The 14,200-nt window shown below is 37.5% G+C and overlaps 1 protein-coding gene across 10 annotated transcripts in view; it reads left to right on the forward strand.

Annotated features, from left to right (window-relative positions):
* UNC79 (unc-79 homolog, NALCN channel complex subunit) overlaps nt 1-10,154 on the forward strand; it is a 107,021-nt gene extending 96,867 nt beyond the window's left edge. For all 10 annotated transcript variants that reach the window (XM_062576171.1, XM_062576173.1, XM_062576174.1 and 7 more), the window contains 4 exons: nt 473-670; nt 2,881-2,958; nt 7,847-7,888; nt 8,515-10,154. In XM_062576171.1, coding sequence (XP_062432155.1) covers nt 473-670; nt 2,881-2,958; nt 7,847-7,888; nt 8,515-8,715 — 519 coding nt within the window. In that variant the 3' untranslated portion in view covers nt 8,716-10,154. The remainder of the gene's footprint in view (nt 1-472; nt 671-2,880; nt 2,959-7,846; nt 7,889-8,514) is intronic.
* Nucleotides 10,155-14,200: the final 4,046 nt, after the last annotated feature.

Below are 14,200 nucleotides of genomic sequence, written 5' to 3' on the forward strand. Positions count from 1 at the left end.
CTAGTTTGTCTTCATCAGTTTGTCTGAGGATCTTATGGGAGATTAAACTTTATTAAAGTTTTAAATTGAGTCATAAATGACAGAGACTCCTAGCTTTCTACAGACTGCAGTGGGAGTTTTCCATCAAGGAAGTCCCGCGATTCATCCCTGAGTAGAAGTTCTGCAAAACTAACCTTTTCTTTAAAGGGACTGACCTTAATGTGATTGCATGGGAGTGTGGGTTTCCAAGTGCAGTTTTTGGTCTGTAAATATAAAAAAACAGATTTTGAGTATGGAAAAGATATTGTTGGATATGTCTGATTTACTATTTTCTAATCAGAGGGAAATGTTTTTGAAAATGAGGGGCAGGATTGTATAATGGGGTGCATTAGAGAGGAGCTCTTTGGTAGAAGCCTATCTTGACAGAAGAGTGCACTGTTCCCCAGTACACTTACTTCAGTGAAACAATTTCTTCTCTTTTTTATTTCTACAGACATCTGTTCTCCACATGTGTTCCCTCTTCCATGCGTTTATATTTGCCCAGCTCTGGACAGTGTACTGTGAACAAACAGCAGTAGCTCCAACAGTCCAAAATCAGAACGAATTTAGTTTTACAGCAATCCTTACAGCACTGGAGTTCTGGAGCCGAGTGACACCTAGCATCCTACAACTAATGGCACATAACAAAGTGGTGAGTCAGATGCTATGTACAGAGTTAGTATGGACTGAAACGAAGCCAAGCCGTCTGAGTTTAATGTTTAAATTGAATACACCATGAATAATTTTATAAAGCAACTTTGATACTTTTGAGAAATTAAGGGGAGAGCTAATTAGTCGTGATTCAACCTTGCAGTGACCTGAAACAGGATCTAGCCAGGATCTGGCATGAAATGGAATCCTGGTGTTCAAGAGCTAGAGTCACTTCTTGTTGGGTTAGGGACTCTCTACTTCAGGTCTCATTTTAAATATATTCTTCAGAACAATCTTCTTGTTTCTCTTATGCTGCTTACAGGAACTAAATATTTTAAGATAATTCAGTGAATAGCCATCTGAATACTTTTTTTTTTTTATCATGGGATGCATTCCTGTTCAGTAAAAAGCACACAAAGCTGACTACTGCCAACTCATAACCCATTGGTTACCCATCAAAAATGAGCTATGTAAATCTTTCTGGAAGTGTTTTTGAGCAATGAATGATTTGAAGGAGGTATATTTAGAGATAAGATTTGAAAGGGGAGTGTTCACTCTGCCCAGAAATTATCCAGGCTAATTTTGGAAATCAACTTTTGAGCACTCATTTTTCAACTGCTCAGTGTTACTGGAGCAGCTTTGTACAATAAGGACCAGAAGTGTGCCAGAAACCTTCACATAGATACTACCTTTGCTTCCCATTGACTAATGATTCTCTCTGCTTGCAGGCTTAGGGTTGAGAACTTGTTTCTCTTGGGCAAGTTGTATTGTATTTTCTGCTTCCTAGAAGGTCATGACAAGCTTGTTACCCCTACTAGACATTAATGAATGTTTGGCTTTAACTGAGATGATAGCTAGTAGCTTTGACTCTGAAGAACCTGATACTCGCTTCAAATGAGAAAGATCATTTTAATGTGGCCTAGCCTTCTAAGTCAGTTTGTTGTTTGTTTTTGGTTTTTTGCTGTTTTAAATGGAGACCCAGTCTCTATATAGTAATTACTTTATGTAATTCCCTTTTACCCATGTGAAACATCTTCTACCCCACACAGATGTGGGCACTTGCCCTTTCAAAAATAATTGAATGAGCTGTAGCTGAGATGTTTTTGAACCAGTTACTATTGCCTCATGTTTTCTACATATCAAGCAAGGACTTCAGCTATCTAAAGCTGTTTTTAAATAAGCTTGTAGCCTTTGCATTTGGTGAGTTCTCTGTGTTTCACCAGCCACTCTTGAGAACACTGGTTCATGAAGCTTCTCCTGAGTGAAGAAGAATTATGCACAATTCTTCTAACCATCTAGTTGTTCAGCCAGATACAGAGAAATGTCAAGCCTCAGGACAAGAATATGACCTGGAAGTCCCAGGTTCTAATCCTTTTTCTAAAAGTGTCTCATTATGTGCTTTCAGTACAAATTATTAAACTCTCTCTGCTTCAGCTACTGCTCCCTGAAATGCAGATAATTGTAGTTACCCATTTTACAGGGATGTTGTGAAGTTTAATTAGTGTTGTAAAGCACTTTGAAGATGAAAAGCACTACGTGAAAGCTAAGTTTATTACTATCAAGGAGAATTTACCCATTGTTTAGACCAGCACTGTAAAGAGTCACTGCTGGCTCAAAGTATACGTCCTGTTGTAGCTGTGCATTTCCATAATATAAAATATAAAATGGTTCTGCTACCAAGTAACTGGTATTTGCATTTGTCATAATTAATGGTACAAAATTGAAGAAGTATATATTTATGGACTTGCTGCCAGTTCAGAACAATAAATTGTCTTTTGGTGGGGAGAAAAAAAGATGATTTTTGTGACTGTGTTAATTTTCAAAGGATTCAGTAAATAAAACTATCATTTTCTGACACATTGATTGGTGAGAAGTACCCAGCAAAGGCATGTAAAAGGATTTATGCTGTCTGCGAAGAAGGAAGCTGAAGACAGCTTGTTTTGATATGTTATAGGAATTAAAATCCATCAAGCACTGTGAAACTTTAAACAGATAGGTATTGCTGCATCAGAAGAAAACTAAAAAAAAAGAAAAATGTCCCCTATGTGTTCATGTAGTATTTAATCTTATATGTCAGTGATTAATAAATACACATCTCTAGGCTCCATTAGAACTGCCAAAAAACTGCAGGAAGATTCCTTTTAGGAACTATTGGCTTAGAACACAACTCTGTTATGCTGGACATTTATTTGTTTCTGTTTTTGTTTTCAGATGGTAGAAATGGTGTGTCTGCATGTGATTAGTTTAATGGAGGCTTTACAGGAATGTAATTCTACTATATTTGTTAAGGTAGGTGTTCTGCATATTGAATATTTAGTTATGGATGTTGCCTGTATATTGCAGTTTCTAGAGATATTCCCCTATTCCCATCTCCCACTAAAAAGGAAAGTAGAAGAAGCTGAAGTTGAAAGCTAGTGCACAGATAAAACCTAGTAGAACATAACAAAAACATCTACAGTAAGAGGTGAGATGAGACGAAAATCTGAGTTATAAATTCCTTATCATATTTAAATGAACTTCTGATCTACTTCCTCTTCCCAATCTTGCAGTGGTCCTGTTCCTTTAATAGACTGAACTGGTGTCATTGACTTTGTGGGAACTGGTGTGTTCTGAATTTTTGTTCATTCTGGTAATTTTTAATTGTCTCAAATTTTTGACAGATCACTTACTGTCAGATTTTTTTAAGCTGGTAACAAATCTTTGTGCCCCAATGATTTTCTTGTTATTGTATGTCTGTATGTCTGACTCTTGGCCACATATTTGACAGTAAATGTCCTTCCTCTAGGATGTGTAATAGGCTATTCTTTGGTAGAGAATCAAATCCTGCGTGCTTTGTTCATATAAAAATCCCTTTGAAATCAGTTGCCAGTCTCCTGTGGATCACCACAGCGCTCTTTGCACTAACTGGATCAGAACAAAACAGATTTATGAAGGATTGTGGCAGCCAGACAAGCATAAATTAGTTTTGGTAGTCTTCTATAGATTTATTTTTCGTACTGCATTATTCTGAAGGTAATTTTCAAATGAAATTACAACAAATCAAATAGTTGTATGCATTCTGGATCTAGCTGAAATATGCTTATAATTTTTTTCCCCTGTTACCATAAAGGAAAGTTTTGACTGTTGTTTTACTCCAGTCCTATATGATTGAGCATTAAGTGAAAATTTAGTAGCTAAAATTGAAAGTCTTGTTGTAAACTGGCCTGGAAGTATTCAGATTCATTGTGAAAATACAAATTTATAGTCACTAATGACTGGATGCCATACAGAAACTCCAATGGTCTGTGATGTTAAAGTGATAGTGGCTAGTTCTGGAGGAAATATGGGCTGGGAAGGTTTTCAGAAAGTTAATTAGTTCAGCTTTTCTTCCAGGTAGTCCAGAATGTTCAAGTTTTGATGAAGATGAAGAATGGCTTTAAAGCTGTAAGAAGAGAGACCTTTAGGCTCAAATTCCTTTCACAATTCAAATGAATACATTCAAGGGTTGTGTTTCAGAGTATATATCAATAATATGTTAAATCAGGTTAAAGGGATGTTGTTTTTACTGCAAGATCAAGCTCATAATCCCATGAAAGCCAGAGAGAAGTTGCATAGCTGTCTTTCATTTTTAACAGATGAGATATGGGAAAGCAGAATCTGGATGACTAAATCCCCCTTTACTTAGCCCTGAAGTGAAATCCTGCAGGAAAATATACAGCCATAATGGTATTATAGAATCTGTAGTTCTAGATTTATCTGCATAGAATCTGAAAAGTAAGTGCCATGATTTGAGGAAAGATTCACTGTATGTTTGAAGTCCTTCATTGACACAGAACTGCAAAGTTTATTCACACAGCAAGCAGTAAATGAGAGGTATTTCTGTAACTTAAAACAAGGTCAGCTTTGAGACTGTCTTTTCTTCAGTGGCTATAGAGGAGGTCTTCATAGAGAAGATCTGAACTTGGTCATTCCTAATCTAGTTCAGAAGTCTGCAAGAATGACAGTTCTTTGGATATTAGTTGACTGGGCAATTTTTTGGTAGCTTATTTGTTTCAGACTACTTAGTCTTTTATTACCTTACCTTCCATAATGACATAATGAAACAAGCTTATTTTATGCTTCAAAGCATTTGTTTTTTTTTTCTTTTAGTTTGTAGATATAAGCCTTTCAAACAAGGGTCATTGTAAAAATGAATGCAATGTAGTGAAGGAAAGATACTTTTTTTAAAAAAAAAAACAGTTGTTCTTTTTATCCTTTGAGATCTTTCAGCAAAACTAGTAATTCCCAATAACGTCCTCTTGGATTTGAGCACAGCAGTCAATATTAAATCCTGAGCATTTAACATTAACATAATTATATTTACTGCAGTAAATTTTATTCTACCTAAAGAGTCAGGTGCTGCAAAAACTTCCCTTGTAAGTGAAGTCGTTGTATAATAATATGTGATTCAACACACGTTTATATTTTTAACATATCACAGCAAGGAGGCATCACATGTTGCCAGGTGGTTTATGGAATAGCTGTCTTAGGTGGCTATTTCCTGTATAACTTTCTCAGGTGACAAGTGAGTGTTCTAAAATAATAGAGAAAGAAGAAGGAATGTGAATAATTCACAACAATTTAGTGAACTCCTTCACTAAAAATATGTCCTTTCTCTTTTCTCTGTGGCAAGGATAATTGCTCTTATATCTCCCCATTGTATTGGTGCAACAAGCATTTGTCCTCTTGGTACTGTGTTAGCCTTAGCAATAAATTAAACTCCTGTTGAGCTTAGCATTGGGACATGTCTGTGATTGCTTCCTATAAACTTTAAGCCATTCCTTGTTTTCTCAGAGGACAATTTTTGGAACTGACTTAGACCATCTTTACCCATTTGTGGAGGAAAACAGTTTCGTACCTGGAAAACATTTCAACTATTCTGTATTTATTTTTCTTTCTAGGTTGGAATGAGATTTATGCAGACTTACATGGATGCACATGTATCTACATATATATTCATTATATGTTTCTCTAAGGGGAATCATTTATATTTTCTCTGAGGGGGAACCATTCTGCTTTAGGAGGTCTGAAGTTGAACTGTTGTGCTTTGTTCCCAGGAGAGCCATCAGTGCTGGGGACCAGCTGCTTGCTGAGCACAGCTCTCTGGCTGCCCATCAGATATATACCTGAGGAATTTGGGAGCCCAGAGAAATAAAAGGAGCAGCTCAGCAAACCACAAGATCATTTCTAGAGACCGAGGGATTTTAGGCAACTCTAATAGCTGTCAGGTAGTTTCTAGAGACCTTGAGAGGCAGCAGAGTTGTGCTGAAAAGCACAATGACCACTCTGTTCTTCATCCCGGGTTCTGTTCAAACTTGCACTGAAATCCACATGTTACAGGTGACAATATCAGTCCCCCCAAATGGGTACTCTCTGACAGCAGTCAGTTCTTCCAGCTGTTCTTTCTAACTGACTTTATGTATTCTTCCTTTGATGAAGAAAAGGCTTGTTGAGGACTAGAAAATAAAACTCAAATGCTTCCGTAAAATTTCTTCTTGTCTGAATAATCTAACTTGTAGCTGTAGGTGTGGAGGGTTTGCTTTCTTGAGCATGCAGCTGAATCTTTAATTTCCCTCAATCTGTCTAGATCCTGGAAGAAAGAAGTCATGTTGGATGCCAGTGATCTTATCTAACCTTAGACCTCTACAGCATAGATACCAATATGAGCTAGTTTTTCTTAGCGCTCTTTATAGTCAGTGGAGATAAACAGATATTTTTAGGCCATGATTCATCTTCATCTATTTTAGCTACCTGCTTGAGTGACCTCAGTGAGATGAACTGGTTGTGGGAAGTGCTTATTTCTTTCAGTTGACAAGAAAAGATGCCTGGTCAATTGATTCAGATGTAGAGGGGTATCTTGGGCCAGAGAAATCCCTTTCCCTGAGTTTCTGCATAGTTTCTCTCCTTGCTTCTGGTCCTGTAGATGCCAGTCATGTCACCTGCTGGCTGGCTGGCTCCACAGGAACTTCACGAACTCTGGGTGAAATTCTCAGTGACATTTGTTGATGGAGGTAGGACTGTGAGGTGTGGAGCCTGGCTTCTTAGTATGCTTTCCTTTGCTCCCCTCTCCAAAAAACCACATGGGGACTTGGAGTTATTGGATCTTATTAAGTATTTCCTTAGTGTGAGAACACAGGGAAGGATGTATAGAACTCACATCTACTGCATCTGGCTGCATTCCCGTTTTTTTGGTATTCATCTGTCCGTAAATGTTGATATATGGTTCTTTACTTGGTAGACTAAGTAATCAGTCCTGACAGAGCTGCATATGATTCTCCAGCAAAACAGCACTGAAATTGAAACAATTAGTGTTCCTTGCGCAAGGGAAACAGCACTTTATCTAATGTTGTCGATAATGATTAGATTTAACTTGCAGCTCCCAGTAACTTAATTGGTAAATTGCAAATTTTGATGCCATTTAGAGAAACATTTTAGAACAGTAGCCTCAGTGGTTAAATTAATATTGGAGAACATGAATACTTTTGCTAGAAATGTCCCTCTCCCTTCCATAAGCTTTTAATGTTATATTTGCTCAGAAATAAAAGTTCTCTGAAGGGTTACAGGCAGAAACAAATATCAACAGTGAGTGATGGATTCCCAAACTCCATCTTTGTCACTCGGAGGAGTTAGGCCTGGGAACACAGATAAGAAATTCTATTCCTATGTGTCACATTCCACAGTGAAGCAGTGACATGACTACTAGCTTATAAAATGGTAGTTACTGCTTAAATATCTAGCCTACTATTAGAAAATTCTGCTGTGTGTTTTTTTCCTGTTGGTGTGCACTTTACAGTGCAGAATGTGCACTATATTCCTTCCAATGCTTGCTTAACTGCATATATAGAAACACCCTCAAGAGGAAAATAATTGATTTCCTTTAATGAGTTTTCTATTTTGAACTCTTTTCATTGCCTTAAACAAGATGTTAGTAATATTGATAGTTCCTATAAACAAGGGAAGATGGCTTCCTTACCTTTGAAAGTCACGTGCTACTAAGCATGTGCATCATTTTAAAATAAACGCATTTCCAGATTTGTGTTTGAGTGCTTTCTGTGGCCATTCTGAGGGCTAAATGTGTTAGATAAACTCTTCTCTGACTCATAGTAACTAGAGCATTTTTACAGGTGCTTAAGTTATAACAAAATATTTCTTCATACAGCTCATACCAATGTGGTTGCCAATGATACAGTCAAATCTAAAGGTAGGTTGTTTCTTGCACCTTACTCTTTTGTTGTAAGTATTGTGTATTTTTGTAAGTGTACTCTGGAAATAAGACTAAGTCACTAACTGGTCTCCCAGCTCTGAAAATATATTGCTGTAGTGCGTCCCGATGCACTGGGCAGCTCAGAGCTGAAGGTCTCAAATGTGAGCAGAGAGGAAGCATCATTGGAAATACTTCCTTTTAATCAGGGTTCCGTGGCAGGGCCTTTCCCCCCGGGTTTCTTGAGGTTGGTCATTCCCTCAGGTGTATTTTTATTAGGTTTGAAACTCCCTTTGATGACTCAGGCTTGGGACCCCTTACTGGGGAGATGAATTTTGATTCCATAGCAGATATTGTTGGCCTGTGTACGGTTACACTGTCCCAGCTAGCTAGTGTGGTTTGCCATTCAAGAGAATTTTGGTGGGAATAAAGGTGTTGCAGATAAACCTAGTGATTTGCAAGCTACACTGCAGAACATGGAAAAAAGAAATGTGATACTGGGGCAGTGGGGGAGCTCTCCCTAGCTAACAATCAATTTGTGATGAAGATAAGTACATTTCACTGTCTTGTATGAATATGTATATTGAATAAAGAGAGAAAATGACTGTCTGAAATTCTTTCAACAGCATTTATCTGCGGGACTCCAACTACGCCTCCAAGCCATTCAGAGTAATGTCAACCATCACAGCCTAAGAATGTTACAGGGGTCAGGGCAGATGAACAACAGCTCATCTGTGCTCCGCAAATGGCTACAGTGTACCCAGTTTAAAATGGCTCAAGTGGAAATTCAGTCATCAGAGGCTGCATCTCAATTTTATCCTTTATGATTCATGTAAATTGTTCCAAATGTTCCTTTTCAGTGTAGCAATAAGAGGGTTAAAACTGTAAAACAGAAGCCCATTTTTGTATAAATCAGTATACAGAGTATATACTGTATCTATACTTTTTAGCCTAGGTCAAATTGTGTGAAAGCTTGTAATGGGTGAAGCTAGGAGCCTGATCCTAAATTGCATTTATCCATTTTTGCTGAAATGAGCAGGATCAACAGGTCCTCAAGTCTGCTTTCATGGTCAAGTATTTGCAGGATTAGACTCAGATCTTTCACGTTGTAGATACCTCTCTGATCAATGAAATATCCAACTCTTAAATGTTTATTTACATTATTTTTGAAACTAAGACAAAAATCATTTTCTTTAACTTCTATTTTTTTTAAAAACTAGAATTGTGGATATTCACAAATATATGGAAGTGCTACGTTGCTATTTTTTAATGCTAAAAAACGAAAACAGGGTTTTTAGGAACCTTTCTAGTGTCTGTGTGTTTTTTGTTTTTATTTTAAGATTCACAGCTGGCAGTGCAATAAAACTTGTCACTGTAAAACAGTCATGTTCTAATGAGGCTTTTTGTCATCATCTCCTGGGAAAACAGCAGCTTGTAAAGAGAGTTATTATAAAGTGCACTTAGAAATTAGGTTGTTAAACTGTGCCATTTCCTTTGTCTTTTTGCAGTACTGTTTTCGAAAACTGCCAAGTCTGATTTATTATTTTTTGAAATACTGTTTTTACTTCATTGATTCTGTGCTGCTTTTCTCTGTAGGTTTCATACAAGCTGCTTTAATTTTGTGAATACTGTATTGTATTCTTCTGTGAATACTTGTATACAGTGCAATTAAAAATGGATAACACAAACCTATTCTTACTGATGTCTACAGAGCTGGTATTGCAGCCTTCAGTAGGAGCAGGATTGGACCTGAACTTTTGCATATGGTGTGAACAAATTATAGCATTGCCATAATATTATATTAAATGTGATATTTAATAACAAATGGATTTTAATATCATTAAGGGACTCAGCCGAAGCCCATTGGAATCTAAGGAGACTCAACTAATTCAGTGGGTTTTGCATCGAATTTTAAGAGCACCAAGATTTACCACTTCTTGTAATTAATATTTAAATCTGTGCAATGTCAAATGTATTTCCTGTATTTATTACTGTTATGCACTGATTGAAATAACAAATATACCTTTAAGCTGTATATTAGAGTGCTATTAAATTCATAGTCTTTATTACCACTTGCAGAATTAATGTTTTTCCTTCCTATTTGCAAAGAAGTGAAAAGGCATACATATAAAGAATTGCTTGAGTATATATTTTACTAGTTGTGGATGGTCAATCTTTCCTCAGAGCATTTACCAAAGAAAAAGTGGAAATGTTTGGAAATATGTCATTAAAGTACCATTATGCTTAAAACAAAATAAAAAAGACAGTAAAGTGTTTACCAGCTTACTAGAAATACCCCCTCTGTGTGTTTTCAGTATTTCATTACATGCCTTAAGATAATAATGATAAAGGGAAAGTGTCATTTCGCTTTTCTCCTGATAATTTCACTAAACCAATGCAGTAAATAGACTGATTTGGATTTCCTTCCTTCACAGATTCAGACATTCATAGAATTTGAGCTCAAAATGGATCATTCTATCCAAACGAAAATCTAACAGATACAATATAAGCTATTTAATTGCAACTGATTTTGCTTGTATTGAGGTGAGTGAATAGCATCTAAGCAGAATGTATTCAAGTTTCTACAAAACCTATCAGCCTTGATCTGAATATTGTTAAGATATCTACCACAAGATAGTTTCTTGATGTTTTAGGCATTGTTTCTTCTCCTGCTGAATTGAGATTGCACACGTTGGTAAGGGAGGGTTTCTTCCTAAACTTTTATAGTGGTAAGAGAAAGGAAGCAGCATTTAATTTCCCCAGAAAGAAAATGACTGACTATAAAGAAGGAAAAAAGAAGAGATACAGAAATCATTATATGGATACTATATGTTCCCATCCCTCTTCCCCACCTCATCTCCTGCTGTTTGCTAATCAGCTCTTAGTCATTGAAAACTGTCTAGATGGTAGTTGGGCAAGCACATAAGTAGGGCCCAGGTTGACTTACGGTGTCTAGAGTCACCTTAATGGAATGGAAATACTGTTGAGCCCCTGAAAGCAGGGGCTTTTTGGAGGGAGAGATTTCTGTATTTTGTGCTAACCCCTCTTAATCTCTATGCCACTTTTTCTGTGACAATATGAATCAACAGTAGATGGAGCAAATGAAAAACTATGTGAAGGAGAGAAAATGAAGGCCTTGAGTGTGAGGGTGAACTGGGAGGAACAAGAGGGAATATGGAAACTTAAAGGATGAAGGCAAGAGGCGATCTGTGGAGAAGAACAGACCCAGATAAGATTTGTCTTCGAGTCACTTCTGGAAAGTAGAAGCTGTGACCAGATGGCTCAGCTGGGGAATGGGAAAGTTGATTCCTCACTCAGTGGGTGACGAATGTAGGCAACATGGTGTAAACGTTTTCTCTTTTAGAAAAAATCCCTGCCTCAAAAGACTTAAGTATTAAGAATGACAAACACAAAGAATGCAAATATACTGGGGATAGTTATTAAGACCAGACACAAGCCGAACCCAGGCACACTGAATCCAGGTCCTTAACTGGTCAAGGGGTTTGTGGGAGTTTAGATCTGGTTTCAGCTCAGGACTTAGAAGTAAGAGTTGGTCACAGAATCTAGTTTCATATCTGAACAGGGGGTTGTAGGGTTTTAGTATGCATCTATCACCAATGTTGTTTAATATGGTCCTTATGCAGCTTTTATGGATAGCCAAATAAGATAGAAGTATAACTTTAGAAGCTGCTGTACTGTAAAGAACATAGCCTGGAAGATTGTATGATTGATTATTAAGGATATGTTGACTAATGACAAATAATGTGTGACTCGGCCAGATGTGTTGGGTTTAACAATTCTAGTACTTAGGGTTCTCTTTTAAGTGTCATGAAAAATCACTAAATACACTTTAGGTATCTTTCAAGAGAATTGCAAAAATCTACTTTAAATTGTTTTTAAAAACAGTTTAAAATACGTATTTACAGTGCTTCAGGTCAATATACAACCCAAGTGAGTCATATTATCTCTCTGAAATAGCCGAGAGCAGCAATTCTTTATATTTTGTAGGCAGATTAGGAAGTAAACAACATTTGATGTTCCATATAAATCCTACCAAATAACACAAGCCAATCTTCTTGCTCTGTTATGCTCCCAGAGTGCCTGTCTCTTTGTGTATGTGTCAACAAGAGTCAGGCCGCTGCAACAGAATCCATCTTCTGCATGATCATAAAGAATTGCAGTTTAGAAATAGTATTTAGTCATACGTTGGGATAAGCTGCTTAAATCAATGCCTGTTACCAGGGCTGACCTACTAAAAGAATCAATTTATTGTGCACTGAACTGTGAAATTTTCAACAACACAGGGCACTTTGGGTAAAATGACAGTTAAAAAAACACAATCCATGCAGTACAACGTAGTGGTAAATTACATAACTCCTGTCCTGAAAATAAGGTTAACATATACATTGACTACCTTTTATTGCTGGGCAGTCTTTTCTGCAGTATATTAAAATCTGTATCTGGTCTATGTGGCTTTTTCAGCACATCGGTTACTATCTATATAGATGCCTTAAGTTGTGTGTAGCATTTTAGTGACACCTAATTAGAGCTATGCCAGGGTCAAAGGCCCTGAAAACACGCAGTCAGTCTTCTGGTTCTGTTTTTCATGATCTGACAGGACCTGATGTGCTCTAGGACTGATAAATGTTCTGGCCCTCAAGGTTTTCTGAACTCTGGCCTGCTGAGCTTCCTTTCAAGCTGGATGCAGTTTACCAGAGCTTTTTCCCCCACCTTGGCTAGCATGTCCTGATAAAGAGCTCTGAAGCAAAGGTTCCCAAGCTCTTTCCCTGTGCTGCATACAGATCTGAGGGAATCTGGTCTGTAACTTTAATTTTTCCATCTTACTGTGACTCTGCAGCAGAGCCAAAGTCTAAATGCCTGCAGTAGAATTTGAATCTTGATTGCATGACGGCCCTTTGGTCAACAATATGGCTCTTCAGCTTAGCAGTGGGCCTAAAATCAGGCTGAGGCAACATCAATACAGTTGGCCTAAAGTTGAAACATCTGTTTGAGTTGATGCAAATTTGAAAGGAAGGGCTCTTCTTTTGTCTGTTGATTTATAAATCTGAATTACTCCATTCATTTCTGCCCTTTCCTGCTATGTACAGTTTCAGCTGGAGCCTGAGCATCAGCACAGTCAGAATAACAAGTTTAAGGGAAGGTATCCTGATGACTGTCAACTGTAAAGGATTTGGGAAGAGAATCTGATGTTCTCCTTGGTATCAGCCTTTCCAAGGACTGCTGCCTGAGTGGCCTCAGAAGGGAGTCTGGGGCCACTGTTGGAGATGCTTTTGGTAAGATAACAGAAGGCCAAGTGAGAATGAGCCAGGCCTGCTGTAGCCTGATGATTTGCTGTAGTGCCTAAATCATGCAGCAACGAACTAGGTAGTTTTCGGCCATTGCTGTGTTTGGGAGGTATATCATAGTTGTGTATGCAAAGAGCAGCTAATTTTAAAGAGCGAGCATGATTTCTAAAGACTGCCTAGTTTTTCATCAATAGTTATGAAGAATTAGCATGGAAAAACAAGACCTATGGCTTAATAACTGGAAATCTACATAGTCAATTACTTCCCAGTATTTTCCTGCAATTGTTAAATATTGGTCTTCCAATTTACTGGTGAGGAGCCCCAGGTATCATATTCTGACATTGTGTTTAACCAGTTCCCTATCAAACCTGACAAACCGTGACTGTGAGCTGGGAGACTCTGAGTTTGATGGACATAATACGATGCTAGGTCAATTTTGGTTATGTATAATTCAGCAGCATGGCAGCAAAACTGTTAGGGCTATTTTAATATTTTAAGTCCTCTCAGAAAAGTACAATAGCATGTCTATGACATTTTGCACACACAAAAATTTCGTAGATAATCCTTTCTTTGGGCAGGTTTACTCTTTTGACACCTCCATTGCTTTCATGTGAAATCAAGTTAGTTACCTAGAAGTTGTTTACAAAAGCTTTTCTAAACCTATGAATCCTTGCCATGCAGGAAAATGTCTGTAAAACAGAATATAAATGATCCGTATTAAAATAAATAAATAAATAAATCATTAAAACTGTTATCCATTTTGCGCTAGTGGGGAAATCATGTGTAAATGATGTTGATGGGTTACAGAATCACATAGAGAATCACAGAACAGTTGAGGTTGGAAGGGACCTCAGGAGATCATCTAGTCCAAGCCCCCTGCTCAAGCAGGGTCACCCAGAGCATGTTAGACAGGGTTGCATCCAGGTGGGTTTTGAATATCTCCAGAGAAGGAGACTCCATGATGTCTCTGGGCAACCTGTTCCAGTGCTCTGTCACTCTCACAGTA

This window comes from Rhea pennata, chromosome 5 (genome assembly GCF_028389875.1).
Source record: "Rhea pennata isolate bPtePen1 chromosome 5, bPtePen1.pri, whole genome shotgun sequence".
NCBI lineage: Eukaryota > Metazoa > Chordata > Aves > Rheiformes > Rheidae > Rhea > Rhea pennata.